This window comes from Crocodylus porosus, unplaced genomic scaffold (assembly GCF_001723895.1).
Source record: "Crocodylus porosus isolate Cpor-Errol unplaced genomic scaffold, CroPor_comp1, whole genome shotgun sequence".
Lineage (NCBI taxonomy): Eukaryota > Metazoa > Chordata > Crocodylia > Crocodylidae > Crocodylus > Crocodylus porosus.
In genome coordinates, this window is record NW_017728907.1 from 20,090,180 (window position 1) to 20,106,496 (window position 16,317).

General features: G+C 48.3%; 1 protein-coding gene across 1 annotated transcript in view; it reads left to right on the forward strand.

The window, feature by feature from the left end:
- The window catches only part of LOC109306960 (sulfhydryl oxidase 1-like), a 48,966-nt gene that overhangs the window by 13,816 nt on the left and 18,833 nt on the right, over positions 1-16,317 (forward strand). The window contains exons 3-5 of the mRNA XM_019530585.1: positions 7,370-7,470; positions 13,648-13,693; positions 14,168-14,270. Of these exons, the coding sequence (XP_019386130.1) occupies positions 7,370-7,470; positions 13,648-13,693; positions 14,168-14,270 (250 nt within the window). The remainder of the gene's footprint in view (positions 1-7,369; positions 7,471-13,647; positions 13,694-14,167; positions 14,271-16,317) is intronic.

Consider the following 16,317-nt stretch of genomic DNA (forward strand, 5'->3'; position numbering starts at 1 on the left):
CTTTTCCTAGGCCAGAGGGCTGAGAGTCAGGGGCAGTGGGAGGGCTTCTTTTCCTAGGCCAGAGGGCTGAGAGTCAGGGGCAGTGGGAGGGCTTGTTTACAGACTCCGCAAAGCTGAAGCCATATAGCCACGAAGGACAGTGAAGAGGCACCTCCCTGGAGAACGGCCTCGGTGATCCTGCTACGGGGAGCAAGGAGGGGCTTAGGGGCTAGCTGACACCAATGACCCAAAGAAATGCTTTAGGAGTGGCAGGAGGTGCTAGCAGTGGGATGTGTCTAAATAGATATGTTTGGGAGCTCTCAGGATTGCACAGAAGGCTGGGGGGAAAAGGGGAGGATGCAACCTACCTTTCAATGATGCCTTATAAAATTCCTTCTGTACTCATGTGGGAGAAGAGCTTTGCTGTCTCATAATCCCTGTGTTATGAAGACACTTGGCACCAGGTAACAATCAGTGAGCTTTGCTCAGGGCTACTGCTGTTTGCTGGGAAGGAAGAACCTGGAGTCCCCATTGTAGACAACTGTAGAACAGCCTGTCCCTAGGGGAAATTGATTTCCAGCCCTGATGGGCACTGGTTGGTTTGTACACTTAAGTGTGAGGGTTTATAGCCCTTATAATTTCTTCCTGTCTAGCACAAGTGGAAGTTCTTGTCCATATAAATGTCCCTTCCTCTCCTGAATCCTACTAAACTCTTGGCCTCTACAGGTTAATGGTGTTGTATTTTACTGTTCGATGCCATCCTTTGATCAGTTGTAAATTGCTGCATGACAGTTGCACTAATTGCCCCATGTTCTTGGGTCAGCTGGAAAGGGGCCCCTGCTCTGTCTGTCTTCTACTGTTTTATATTACATCTCTTTTGTGTCCTATCTAATATGTCCCCTCTCAACACTGCCAGTATTTTTAATCTCTGCTTACTTAAAAGTCTTGCCATATCTCTTGCCATGCGTGCTGGTCAGCATGTGAGTGTGCTGGCAAGTCTGTATCCCAGGAGGGGCCCAGGAGGATGTTCTGCAGGTTATAACAGAGATTCATTGGCAAAACTGGGACAAGAGCCCAGCACTGGAATAACCGGAATAGCAGGGCTGCTGGAGGTCGGGGTGGAGTGGCCTCGGCAGAGCTGTCTGACAGCTCCGGACTGAAATAGCAGGAGGGTGTATCAAGTCAGGACTGTGCAGTGTGAAGGCAGCTTGCACAGCACTGGTTTGCACGGAGCCTGACTCCAGCTGGCATTGCTTTTTCTTTTGTGTGCTTTAAAAAAAGCATGCACAAAACTCCTTAACATAATGTGAACTGAACCTTTTGTACACACTGGAAGCGGGGGCCTGGAATCAGCCTGCTGTGCAAGCCCTGTGCTTTCAACTAAATTCTCCCAAAGGTGATCCCAATGAGAAGCAGGAAAACACTTCTCCCCCACTCCACCTGCCAGGGCTGACTCAATCCGCAGAGAGTGCCTAACCGTGGGCCAGCTTTCAGTACTAGTGCAGCACGTCATGCTGGCATAATTGTTAGGGTTGGAAGGGACCTCAATAGATCATCAAATCCAATCCCCTGCCCTGGATGGGAAAGAACACTGGGGTCATATGACCCCAGCCATGTGCTTGTCCAGTCTCCTCTTAAAGACCCCCAAGGTGGAGGAGAGCACCACCTCCCTTGAAAGCCCATTCCAGATTCTGGCACCCCTTACCTTAAAGAAGTTCTTCCTGATATCCAACGTAAATTTGCTCTCTGTCAGTTTGTAGCTGTTGTTCCTTGTTATTCCAAGGGGTGCCCTGGTAAACAAAGCATCTCCAGTTTCTTGCTGCTCCCCTCCCCTCCAATTAATTTGTAAATGGCCACTAGATCCCCTCTCAGCCTTCTCTTGCAGAGACTGAAGAGATCCAGGTCCCTCAGTCTCTCCTTGTAGGGTCTTACCTGCAGGCCCCTAACCATATGAGCAGCTCCTCTGGACCCTCTCAAGGTTATGCACATCCGTCTTGAAGTGCGGCACCCGGAACTGGATGCAGTACTCCAACTGCAGCCTGACCAGGGCTGCATAGAGGGGAAACATCACCTCCCTGGACCTGTTCGTGATGCACTTGCTAATGCATGACATATGATTGACAGACATGCTGACAGCTTTTTATTTAAAGAATTATATGTGCACAAATAAAGCAATGAATATACAGCTTTCATATAAGTAATAATCAGTTAGACTTCTTATTTTCATTCCTTTAGTTTTGTATCAGATCTTCAGAACTGTTTTAAAGTTTTAGGCTGCTTGTACATGTGATGGGGGTTTAGTCCCATAAATTGAAATGGTGGGTTTACAATTGTGACTATTAAAAACCCACTGTTCTCTTTGTTTTTGTTTTTGTTTTTGTTTTTTTGCAGAGCTTGCTTGCATCTCCATGGTCAGGAGCTGAGCTGCCAGCAGGCCAAGTGACCCCTGAGCTATGGGGTCCCAGGTCCCTCCCCACACGGTGGTATCATTCCCCAGGGCCACCCAGGCGGGCAGGGAGGCCTTGTAGGGAGACCATGTACTTTTCAAACCCCGAATGAGGCAGTGCTTGTGTCAGTGAGCAGCATGACCTGAACAGGCACATTGCAGGGGAACTGATGTGGGGTCAATTCCTTGGGGATGGGAAGGAAGCTCTCAGTGACTGCGTCTTGCTGGGCATCACCTTTGATAGCATCCCACAAGAGATGGGAAACACCTTCTGATTGGTTCAGTTCTACAGTGAGTGCTTGACTGGGCCTACTTCTAGTACCAATGTGGTGCATCATGCTGGCTTGTAGGAGGCCCTTGCATCTCCTCCTGAATGAGATGATGCCAGTGGACTCTGTGGCCTGATCTGGCATGTTATATCTTAGGGATTCTGCAGAGAGAGGATAGAGGGAAGGATGTGAATGCTCCAAGCACCAGAGCCCTGCTCTAGCATGCCCTGAAGGGTTGAATTCCCAGGATACCCTGCTGGTTCCCCCTTTTCCAGAGTAGTTCCATGAATGAGCTCTGGCTCTTACCCTCTCCTGTCCATTCAGTACAAACTGATCATCATTGCACTGGTCCTGACATTCTGTTTATTTTTTATGGCTGACTTATTACAAGGCTGTGGATTGTCTGCTTGGGCTCACAGAGTAGATGGCAACTCCATAAGCAGAATACTGTCTTCATAATATATGGCACTTAGTGCCTTTCATCAAAATGTATCTTGGAAAAGGGAAGTATTTCCATTTTGCACTGGGGAAATAGAGGCAAAGTGGCTGTAAATGATTCTGAGTTGATGGGAGAGTCAGTGGCTGATTGGTTTCTAGGGTGACAAGAGCCAGACCAGTACCAGGAGGAAAAACCTAGTTCTCTGCAATCTGTTTTGTAGCCACTGGACTTCCATAAATGGTCACTGCTGAGCAGCTTCCTCTGGGCTGACCAGCACAAAGCCCCAGAAGCACTATTTGAGTTCCCTGCAAATGGCTGGCCAGACCAGGCCGGGACACAGAGCTTTGGACCATGAAAACAAAAGTTGCCTGTACACATGTGGGATACCTGCTTTGTTGTATTCTGATTAGAACATGTCGAGTCTGCTGGAGTGTTTTAATTAGAATGCTGCAACATCCTCGCCATCGTGTGTGTTCACTGTCCCCATGTTTCAAAATGGTGGTGGGTCACTTTACCTAAAGTTCATCGAACGATGTTTACTTAAACATCCCCATCACCGTTTTGAAGCACGAGATGCTCAATACATAAGATGTTGTGAGTGTTTTCATTAGAATGGTTCCCTAGAGCCGCTCTAATGAAAACGTGCCCCCCACCCTCACCCACCCCAGAGCACATATATAGATGACCAAGGATTTCAGGCTCTTTCCTTAACTGATGTTTTCTAAAAGACAGCTACATTTTTTTTTTCTTCCCTTTTCCCTGAAGAAATGACCTCCTGCAGAGAAGGGTTGTGACACTTCCCAAGCCCATGTACACTTTGCTCTTTCCTGGCCGCTTGTGTACCTGGAGTATTGCCTGGGGGTCACAAGTGAGATAAAAGCATGAGATGGCTTCTGAAGATTCAGTGTCAGACACAGCACTTCTGTAGCATCATAAGTATTTGGGTACATGAGAGCTGGTGTTCCTTTGAACTCAGATCCCCTATGTGCTAATAATTAGTGTTTCCCTCTCTCCAAGACCTGTTACTGCTGGTATTTCAATCTTTATTTGTAGCCATTCAACGAGAGCTGTGCTAACACCTGCCCAGTGGTTGTGGTAGTGTGCCTGGCTGGCCAGTAGCATCCCAGCCCCTGAAAGTATTCCTCTAAGTTAAGTGCTCTGGGTCACACAGCTGTGGCAGGAAACTGGAAGACTAGCTGAAGGATTTCACTGTACTCCACTTGCCTTCCTCCTGCTGCCATCACCTCTGGACCCTTGCCTACTGCTGTCCACAGGTGGCCAAGCTCCCCATCCCTCTGAATGTTACAGAGATGCACTCTAAAGCAAACAGAGGAAACTTTCATAGGAACCCCAGATGCTTTCCCCTTGTGACATGTTTGGGAGGAGCCTGCTAGGGTCTGGCTTTGGTTTGCAGTTCAGAAAAGCTGAGTTGCAAGTTTTCAGGGTTGGATATTTCCAAACAGACATCATCTGAAAATAACCCCCCTAGAGCCTCAGAAGGCAAGAAAGGAGGCTGATTCAAGCTGCCTGTTCCAGATACTACATTCAGACGTCCAGGATTATTAGGAGAGGGGGATGCCTGGAGCAGCTCTGGGAGCTGACCGGCCAGAGCGAGGAGAGGAATGCCAGGCCTTGGTATGTGGAGGAGGGAATGTGGGGAGAAAGTGTTGTGCGCGCGCAACTCCTGCATACAAGGACGTTGAGAACCAGTGTTTAAGAAAGAGGGATTAGAAGCTCTGCATTGGCTCCCTGCCCAGCTCTGTCCCTGGCACCAGTACAGAGCTCCTCTCCTGTTCAGGCCCTCTCAGAGGTTGAGAGAGGCCTGGGCCACCTCCATTTTTTGAGGCTCCCGGTATATTAAAAAAATATTAATTCATAGTGCAGTACAGGTGGTATGGCCCAGTAATGGGACACAAGTTTAAAGTGGTATGATGAATGTCTTCTTTCAATCCTGTCAGTGTATCTCTGTGTCTGTATGTATAACCTCATTTGGAGATAACGTCAAAAGTCTAAATTTGAGTCCCTCCATGAATGAGAGGCCTGGGCCAAATGGCCATCCTGATCCCCCCCCGTGATAGGCCCTGCTCCTGTTCCCCATGACTATCAGCTCAGCCTGCCCATGTGAGGGGCTGGGAGGACACCTCAGCACTCATCCTGGCTGCAGAGACTCGCACTATGACAGTTTGAGAGAAAGGAAGCAGGAGCTGGGCAGTGATGCTGTGATGCCTTCATCCTCAGGCTGTGGAGGAGGGATGCTGGGGCTGGGCTGTGGGTATCTGGCTTGTGAACAACCGGGGAGATGCTGAGAGAAATATGTGCTACTCAGAGCTGCCCTCTACCCTCACTGAAAAGGGGCTCCTGTGCGGTGCTGCATTACAAGCAAGCGGAGAATACTGTACTAGCATGGACTGGATCCCTCAAGTAGTGGTCTCATGAACACTGCCAAGCCATGCACAACTTGGAGAGGAGCCCTGCAGGGCAAATGCCCGCTGTTGCTGCTGGAAGAGTATGCGGTACTGTTCCTGTGTCAGTCCTCATGTGTGGCATGAGCATGGAGCTTGGCTATTAGCAGTGTGCTAAGCTTTGGTTGGTGATTCCATTTGGAGGAGATTCAGCCCAATTCGGTGACTGAATCCCCAAATCCAAATGGAATCAGGGGACCAGTCTAAAGGTCTGAATCAATTCAAAGCTCTCCAAATCTTTGGAAAAGAGTCAGAGAGCTTTGATGATTTGGGCAGTCCCCGGTGGCTGCAGCAGGGAGCTGCAGCTGACTCCCAACTGGTTAAGTACTAGGGGCAGGAGATGGGGTGCTGGGGGAGGGGACCATGGGGGGACCCCTGCCAGCACCTCTGACTGTCCCACCCCCGCCCGCTCCCCCAGCTCTTGGTGCTTTTAAAAAAAAGCCCCAGTGCTCACCGAGTGCTGCTGGGTGGGGAGGCGATCCCCACTGCCCCACGCTGCGTGGGGGGCTCTGCAGCCGAATCTTCAAGTCAGATTCGGCTGAATGGAATCGGGGCAGTGATTCAAATCACCAGATTGAATCACTGTCCCCTGAATCGGCCGAATCTAAATCCGAAGCGAATACTAGCTGCTTCGCACAGGCCTATTGGCCGTGCTGCTGAAGGGGCAGGCTGAGGGCAGGCCAGTGAGGCTGAATTCCCAACCCGACAGGAGCATAAAGGTCGTGGCACAATCTGAAGGGTTTGAGCCCATCTGTGCTGGCAGTGTTCTGTCTTGGAGCACTGCACTCACTCTGTCACTAGCAACACCCTTGGGTTGTCACCCTGTCAGCAGCCAGTGCATTTCTGTTGCTATATAAATCAGATGGGTTGATTCATGTAGGATGCTCCTTTTGGCTTTGTGTCTTATTTGCTTAATTGCTTGGTGCTCTTAAATAGCTGCTGAAGTTGCTTCTTTGTGTGAAGCATTAGAAACATATGAGGTGGCTGCTACTGCTGCAAGAATTTGGCTTCTGACATGGGGATCCAGGTACCAGTGTTTTCTTGTTTTGAGAATAGCTGACACTTGTAAAGCTCTTGTTCCCTATGGAAAGAGAACAGGAATACTTGAAAAAGAGCAACTGGCTTTGCTCACCAATAGGAGCCTGTTCTTTAAGCCTGCACAGTGTCAAGCAGATGTCTTGTATCTGCAAGTGGGTGCTTCTGCAAAGCTGGTTTTGAGGATGAATCATTGGGGGAGTTGCCTAGGGCCCCCACCAGTCTTTCAATATGTGGGTGGGAGGAAAGGGGTGGGGGGCATGACTTAGCTTCTGCTTGGGGTTTCCATTGGTCTAATGCCAGCTCTGTTCATATAGCACTTTTATCCTCTGTTAGTAGAAACTACAGTATTATAATTCATTGACAATCATGTATCTGTATTCTGTAACTGCGGCAGGTAGCAGTAGAAGTGCTATAACAGGCTTAATGCCATTCCAGCATTTCCCATGGAGACTCCTGCCAAAAGTCTGGGGGCTGGAGTATCTTGGAGCTCCTTGCTGGGTGAGGTTGGGGTAAGGGTAGATGGAAAATCGTCTGTTACCAGTGAACCTGTAACTGCCGTCTGGTAAAAGCTTGCCCCCGGAAGTCCTGACTTATGCTGCGTTCCATCCTCATTCCCTTCTTACAGGGTCTCCTGGGCCTGGAGTCAGCAGTTGCTCCTTTATATTAGGTGCTTTTGGAATTGCACTGAATGCAGGGGGGATTTGGCTCTTCTAACCATGCCTGTCTGTCCTTCCAGAATGGAGACCAGCAGTGGTACTTGGTGCCTTCAACTGTGCCGACGAGTCCCATCAGAAAGTGTGTGGGGATTTTGGAATAACTGGATTCCCAACTCTGAAGGTAAAATTTGCACTGGCTGGGTGGTGTGGGGCTGGTGGAAAGCAGAGCCTTGCCTGTTTGCCTGGTGTCAGTGCTTCAGCCTGTGTGACTTCCCACACATGATAACCAAAAGTCTCTGTTGATCAGTTCTTCAATGGCTCTGGTCCCCAGTCTGTGTATTGTATAGTGTTTTGGCTTTGTTTAAAGCAGAGCTGAATAGCAGTAATTGGCCATGGGCCATCTCAAATCTCCACTGTCCTCTGCTTATCTCAGCACTTCAGCAGACAGAAGGCACTTATTTAGGATGTTTTTCTAAGTAAAAGGAATGGGGCAGGGAGGTCTCAGAAGAATCCTTTGCATGTGAAGAGTCCCCTAAAGAGGAGCTGCAGAGGAAACTCTCTTGCCTTGTGACCAAGCTGTTACACGTATGTGGCCTGCTGTGACAGAGGAACAGGAAACTCCCGTACTGACCCCAGGTCCTGGGAGAGAAGTCTACTGAAAGTGCCTACTAGCTGGGCACTCTGTATGACAGTCTCCCTTCTGACTAGGGGAGCCATTTTCGTGATCTCTCTTAGCTGTTTCCTTTGAACTATCCTTTCTGGCTGTTCAGATAAATGGGGACCTTGCATCTATGTGAGTGACACTATGGGTCTTCTTCTCCTGAGGGCTTTCCAAACAAGGTTCAGCACCTAGAAATTTCCCCATGCTCCCTCCTGAAGTGCAGCCGCCTCTGGGGTGAAACACAGCTGGTGTTTATTCCTATGCAGCAGTGCTTCTTTACTTTCTGGCCCAGAGTGCAGAGAATCCAATGGGCATGTTCAGCCCCTGCAGGGATTAGGGTAAGCAGAGCCAGCCATGATGGAGGACATGCCCTGAGCCATTTCGCAAGTACTGTGGGGGTGACCACATGTGACCCAGCTTCCTAATTTTCTGCTCTTTGTACTACAGGGCCACAGCAAGATTTTGTTCCCAACTGCAAGCTGTGTTGAGGGCATCTGGTGCCTCTGTTGCTTTTGGCCATGACTTTACTATTCTACCCCTTGGTTCCATGCCCAGGAGCTAATTGTGTAAATAGATATAATTTTAATTTTTCCTTACACAAACAAAAGCACAATCCAAGATAAGCAAAGCAACGAAAGCTTCTTAGATGCCTTATTAACTTGGAATTGCCTTGAATTTTCAATAGAAAGGGAAGGAGAACCTTCATAATTAACTTTAATTCTTAGCTGTTACCTACAGAGTGGCACAAGAACACACAAAGCAAGAATACTGTCCTGGGCATGTTGCAGATGTCCTATTTTTTTTTCCTTCCTGGTACTCCTTTAAGGGAGTCCCTGCAAGTAGACTGGTCTGGCACAAAGGGAAATACAATGTCTATCAATCTTAAAATGCCTCTGCCACAAACATTTCCTGATCCAAAGCCAGGGCTGCTTCCAAGATCTCATTTAAAGAGACAGTGTCAGTGAGAGTCCTCAGTAAAAAAATGTTGTGTTTCCAGGGATTACTCAGATTATTTAAACAGGAAGGACTTTGAACTTTTCTTGCACTGTTCTTTCTACACTACTTTCTGGCTTTGTCCACAATAGTTTTTGGCTGAGCTGTACCTGAAGGCAGGTGATTCCTATGGCTATCTAGCCAGGACTTCAGTGTTGCAGTACAGAATGTATTTTTTGTTTTTATGGTCAAATGATGCATCTTAGGTATCCTGCTGTAAAAGCCTAATGGAGACAAGATGCCTATAGTTATCACTGGGCTATGCATAGGTGTGGTAGGTACCATGCTGACCACCAACCGCTGACTTCACCATAAAATCTTCCTGAGGAGTAGCTAGGTGAAGTAGCTAAAGTATCTGCCTATGAAAACCTGCCTTTTTGTCCCTGAAAACATGTCCTCTGTAATTTTCCCATCACACTGTCTTTCCCAGTGTAGATGAAAACATTCTGTTGCATAATAGATTTGTACACAATCCTTGGTGCTTAGTGTAGACCAGTGGTTCTCAACCTCAACAGACTCAAGACGCCCCTCGAAAAATGCCAGATTTAGCTTTTATTGGGTTTTGCATTACAGAAATGTAATAGAGCAGTTCTCCTGTTGTAAAGAACTTGGAAAGCCCACAGCAGGACAGAATGGTTGTGACATTATGGATTCCTATTTAAAAACTGTGGGTTTATCTTGTGAATTATGTGTAGGTGTTTGCATATGCCATGGTGCTAATGTTACATGGCACACCACAACACCCTTAAAAGCACCCTGGGTGAGAATCCCTGGTGTAGACAGTGTCAGACACGTTCAAGAACATCACTCTATTGAGTTAACTTTTTCACTTTAAACTAATGTGAACATCTGCATGACTGGCTTTGCCTAGGGTAGGTGTTGTTGAAAAAACATGTCAACTTGCACGTATTGGCTAACGTGTTTAAAAGTCCACTCATTTCCCCAATATAGATAAATTGGGTGTGGAGCTGGGCACTGTTTTGTTTTTCAGCTTGTGTGCCGCAGCAGCAGAGCTCCTTGTGTTACCTTCTTCCTCCCCTCCCTCCTTCCCTGCCCCAGCAGTACATATCCACACCTAACTGAACAAAATCTGGCATGAGCGTTGCCCACACTAGTCATTCCTCACCTGTGGGGTTGGTTGTATGTCATTGTCTGCAATAAAAGCCCAAGTCCCTTTGGGTCCATTCTCACTCCTCTTGGGGTGAGTCATGTTGTGTGGGAAGAACCACTCTCTCTGCCTTGTGATTGCCAGTACCAGTCCCAGCTACTTACAATCACTGCCTCGCACATCTATGCGCACCTATTCTGCCTCCACCTTGCAGTAGCCTTGGTTGGGAAATCCCCATCGTTGAGCTGGCTGCCAAGAAAGGAATGACGGAGAAAAATGCACCTTAAGCCCCTTTTTTGTGTTTGGCTGGAGTAAGACACCATCCAGACTCCCAGAGAAATCACTGTGCTGGATACAGGCAAAGGGGAAGTTAGTTATGCTGGGAGGAAATTAGAGACTATGAGGTGGAGTGCTGGAAACCAGAAAGAGCCCTCATTTAAATGAGCAGTACTGGGCCACTTCTGTTGGGGGAGAGCAGACTGGGTGCTGGAGCAGTGATCCTCAAACCGATACCCCAGGAATGAGGGATGGCTGCCTCTGTACCCATAATATAATGCTTATAGGTATCTTGAAAAGCTTCTCAAAGTTGCAGGAACACCTGCAGAAGTGGCAGTGCTGTGAGGGCACTCGGTTCAGGTTGGTCTGTTTCTCTCCTTCTGCTTCCACCTACCCACCCTCTGCAAACAGATTTTGTTCCCAGTCCAGCCTGTTTAGCAAACACTTGCCAGATGCAATGAGACTGCTGCCAGTTTGGTGCAGGTAGCCTGGATGAAGCAGCATTTGCAGCAGGAAGCATGGGTTGACTGGCAGCAGGTACTGAGGGTAGGCTGCGCACAACAGGAGAATGGTGTGCAGGAGATAAACCTCTCTCATTTGTCCCCTTAAAGGCTCCACACCAGAAGCAGGGTAAACATTTGCTGAGACCAGTGTCTTACTGAGATTGTATTAAATTGTATGCATTCCTGATTCCTTGCCAAATGGGAGTTCAATTGTTCATCTCCACTGGTAGCCCCAGCATGCCTTCCCTGCTGGCATGTGTGGGCTGCAGTTGCTGCTGTGTGCTGAAGACTGAAATCTCCTAAACCTAGGACACCATGGTTGCCTTTGGTATCTTCCCCTAGCCCTGCACTATCCCCCTCTCCCCCAGTTTATCTCTGGAGGAGTTAAAACCTCCTTCCAACAGCACAGACCTCTTTGGCTTGAGGGCATGTCACTGCTTCCCCAGCCAATGGGCTGGGTGTTTTTTGTCCAGGGAGGCCTTCCCACTCTGTGAATTCCAAGAACTGACAGGGAGCTGGCTGACACCTTCCTCCTCCCTTCTGCACTGCCTTCCACCTCCCTCCTCCCACAGCAGGAGCAAGCTCATCCAGATGAAGCTTTCTGCCAGCCTGAGGCCTTCTTAGCCTCTGCATTTCAATGCACTGCAGCCCTTCTGCAGCAAAACCTAGTGTCTCTCTTCTGGGCCAGATGTAAGAACCAGGAAGAAAGTCTTAGTGGCATCTTGGCAAATGCAGGAGAGTGATCTTCTCCCACCTGTGAGATGCCAGAAAGTGATGTCTGTTACCTAAATTCTCTTGCCTGCTGAAAATGCTATAAACGAGGTGGGAGTCTTGTTTGTTTCCTAGTCCTTTCCTCAGTTGCTGCAGCCCAAAATCTTCACATATTGCATCCTTACAGAGCTTCCTGGAAATGACAGGAACTCTTGCTTGTGAAGAGGCAATCCCCTGCCATCCCCCGCCCCCCCCCTGCCCAGCATACTCCATATGCATTCCTGCCTTCTCCACCCCTGCTTGGTGAACACAAGAAAGGTAGAGTTGGGCTGCAACAAGTTGCCAGTGACACTCAACTATGTCCTTTTTCATTTTCTGATCCAGACAGTCCATGCCATTTTTTTGCCCGTCTAGGGGAGACTGGGACAAAATGTGGATGGGAGAGGTGCAGGGGAGGCAAGCTGGCAGTATGAAGGAGGAGCTAGAATGGAAACTGCTTCCCCTTCCTCCTCTATAAATGGGGGGAGCTTGCAGGCCTGGCTTTTTTACTTCCTTGCCCTAGGGTCATGGCAGTAGTAGCTGGGAGGGCTCTTTAGTTTCATATTTGTCTGATTGTACTTGTCAGAGCAGCCCACCCCTATGTTCTCCTCAAATTGGATGCTGTAGCATACTGTCATGACCTCATGCAGAGTGCAGCATCTTGTGCACTAGAACTGGCCGTTGAGCCTCAGTCCACACTAGTACTCCAAATGCTGCATGGACATCCAGTCTGTTCCATGTTAGAGCACAGTGCTGACTGGGGCTTGTAATCAATGCTCATGTTACCAGCAGCCAGTTTGACTCAAGTCAGTGGCACACATCTGCATCCTATTTCATGGTGTCCCCACTGCTCAGGAGTTCTGTGTCAGCTTCGGATACATCAACAAATGTGGCCATTCATTGAGTTAAATGTGGATTGAAGGACGCGCAGGCTTTTATTCTTTAATTTGATAGTAGATATTATTCATTTGATGCAGTGTTAAGTGTCCTGATGCTACAAAATTGCTCAGGTGTGGAAGCTAAGATTTGACAGCTAGTGGTCTAATAGCAATCACTATTTGGTTCCTCAGGAAGGAGGCAGGAGTCATCAGCAGCGAAGTAGTTACCAGTTGTGGTGACTGTGGTTATTTCAAACCAAGGATCTTGCAAGGTATATTGGCCAGGCCACACCACTTAGTGTAGTTGTTTCAGGCCCTCTCCAAACTCAGGCAGGTGTCACTGCCCTAATTTTTCCATAGCTTACAATTAGAAGGCTTTCTTTACATCTGCAAAGGCAAGCCACTTCTTTTAACAAAGCTTCAAGTTTATATTCTGGATATGGGTAATAGAGCCCCAGGGTTTTCTCTGTGACACACTTTCATAGGTTCCTTGATTCTTGAGGGGGCTGCCGCTTCTTATGCTGCATTTTTACTGGCCAGATTCACCGACATCATCCTGTTGAGAGTCACCAGGTAGGGAACATTGAGGGCTGATGGTGGGAAGGTTGGCACATGGTGGAAAAGAAAACTTGAACCTGGAATTTCCTCCTCTTTCCACCTTCTCATTTAGTCTGTCAGACCCAGAGTGGATGTTTGCCCTACAGGGTACAAAGATTTGGGTTTTGTTCCCAAGTACTTTTGCTGTAAGGCAAGATGGAGTCCTGAATGGGTTTGTGCCTGGAAGTTGTGTGTGGTCTCTTTGGGGTTTTGGGGTTTTTTTTAGTTTACATTGTGTAAGTTAATTTGTTCTAATCTGGATCTCTTTCTTATTGATCTTTGTGGACCATACCTTTTACATCATGTTGCTCACCTCTTGATTGCAAAGCATTTGAAGGATTGTAAGGATCCTCCTCGTCTCTGTGGGGTTGTGGGGGGGTGGGGGCTGAGACCCAGGGAGGCACAGTGTCTTGCTCGAGGTCACTCAGGTGGTCAGCGGCAGAGCCACCTGTAGAACCTAGATCTCTGCATTCCACTCCAGCACCCTGCGTGCTGGACCACACTGCCCCTCACTGTACTGTAGGTTTTAGCAAGCTCCTTGAAGTGCTCGCTAAACACTCTGACTAGCCCATCGTCTCTTGTTTCTTTCCAGTTTTTCAAGGCCTTTTCCAAGAGCCCAGAGGATGGAAAGAGGCTCTGTGAGTATTCAGTTTCTTTTTAAACTCTACTAGAATTCTTTGCAGAGTTGCTTTCTTTTAGCTTGCAGCCCCTCTACCTGCTGAATTTTGTAGCCAGGGCAGGCTGGGAGAGCAGTGCCCTCCCATTGGGGCAGCTAAAAGCATTACCAGAGTGGGGAACTCTGGAATGACGCCTTGCCTCAGGAGGGGGAATCCTTACAAAGTATCAGTGAACCCTGAGCTGAAGCTTTATACGAGACAGATCTGTGCCCTGAGCTCTTACCCATTGGGTTGCAGAGGCTTCCGGATGGACTGGGGAAGTACCCAGTAAGGTGTGTAACTCTTTGGCCCCCTCCCATGCAAGGTGAAGCAGTGGTGGCTGTAGGATTGGAGGAAACCACTATAGTTGGGGCTGGTGTGCTAACAGATACCATTGTTGACTTCTTGTGACGGCCGCTTTGAGGCTGACATCAATGTATTTTATTCTGTGTGCAGATCCTGGCGACAGCCTTCCAGCTTTGAGACAGAGCGTAATTACCAACCTAGAGAGGCACCAGGATGCCTGGCCGCCTGCTTGTCCCCCATTGGAACCAGCCAGGTAACTGGAGGGTAATAGACTAGTTCAGGTACCAATGTGGGCATTCTGCATGTGTTGGAGAGATGCCTGCACACACACAACTGGGTTCTGGGGTATGAGATTTATTTTGGGTGGAAGGGGTATGCTGAGGGTGTGGAGGAAGAGACATGAGGAGTGAAGTTGTCCGTAGAAAAATTTTATGTAGTAGTTCATCCTTGGTGTGTCTCTTGGCTGCAGCCCTAGATTTTTCCACATGCTGATACCCTTTTTGTTTCAATACTTGTTGTAGAGGCATGTGTACTCACCATGTGTAGCAAAGTAACCTTGGGAGTGGACCGGAGGCCTTTCCTAAGCTTTCCTTGGGACTGATAAACAAAAGTTGCTTTGGAAGAAGGTTCTCAATCTCAAATGGGCAAACTTTGATAAACCAAGGGAATTGGTGAATGTGGAGGAGGCTTGGAGTTTCTGCAAGTTGAAGGTGCACGTGCTATCTGAATCTCGTATCTCAAGCATTTCTCTTGTATTTTCTCAAGTGGAGAAAATATTGTAGGGACGGGCTTCTGACCAAAGTGGATGAAGAATGTCATTAGAAAGGATATTAGGAGTAACCATAGAACCTTTAAATTAGAGATTATAAATAATCTAGGAATAGCCCAAAAACTAGATGAACAATATTGTGCCTCAGTTTTCAGAGTGCCTGGTGATTTTGACAGTGGGGGACAAAAGCAGGATACATAATTATCCTGGACCCCTCTCCCTGCCCACCTGTGGCCCCATCCCACCTGCCTGTCCACTCCATCCAGTGCCTGTGGTGGTAGGTGTGAGGTGGATAGGCTGGGGCGCTCAGGCAGTGGGGCCAGGGCCAGCACCAGCAGCACTGAAACTGTCAGTGGCAGCTAGGAAGGATTGCTGCCACAGGGGCTGCTGGGAAACTGAATCCGGTTGCTGTGCTGTGCTGCCCCAGCCCCACTGCACACCCCAGGGCAGCAGAACCGGCCTCACATGCCATGGCCAGGGATAAAATCCCTCGGTGAGCTGGAACTGGCTCGCGGGCTGTATTTTGCCCACTCCCGTTCTAAGCATTACCTACTTTGTTAATGCCACAGGCTATGGTGAGAAGTTATAATAGCCAAGCCAAGCAGTCTGCTCTCCTCTGTTGGAGTCAGCAGTCAGAGATGGGAAAGACCTACAGGTTGCCCCTGTGTGAATGGAAGGTCCCCTCTTCCCTTCCCAGACAAGCTGCTTCCTTGTACTTTCTGCTGTGTGTCCATGAAGCTGAGATTGGCTGGGAAGCTAGATCTGAAAAAAACAAAAGGTTTGAGTCACACTGCATACTACCCACTTGGATGCCCATCCCCCATATTTAAACATCAGTGGGGGAGACCCCGTGCCTCTCCTGATGTTGGACAGTATGCTGCAAATCTCACTCCTCTCTGGAGCCTCAGCTTTACAGCCTGTACACCTAGAAATGCTTTCTCCTGCCAAAGGCACTCCACTGAGCCTGTGTAACCCAGATATCGCCCAGCTCCAAGCCCTGTGCTCCAGCTTGGTAGATTCATTTCACTTTTCCAGATACCCTGGGCCAATGCCTGATCTCTGCAGTGTGCCTGGCTGTGATTCCTGAGCATGGGTTTTTTGAAGGGCTGATGTTTTGATGTCCCCAAAATTGGCCCTGGGGCTACTGCCCCACCCTTGCCCTGCCCTTGTTGCACTACTGAGTTGTTCTGTTGAAACCAATTAGCGTGTCCACTCCTCTCCCACTATAACTAGAAGCAAAACCATGGCAAATCAGCAGCTGTTTGCTTACAGTGAAAGCTGACCCTTTTAGCTTCACTTACGTGGGACAGGAGCATGTACACGCAATGGTTACAACAAATCAACTGGCACACACTTTAAGAGTAGTAAGACCTGATTCCCATTTGAAGGCAATATAATTGCTTTGTCCATCAGCAAGCAGAGTTATCTAAATGACAAAAATCTCCTGTGAGTAGAATTTGAAGATGACCATCTACTAAGTCCCTGTGTCCCAAAAAAATCACCTCTGCCCTTTCAGACCATACCCCACCTA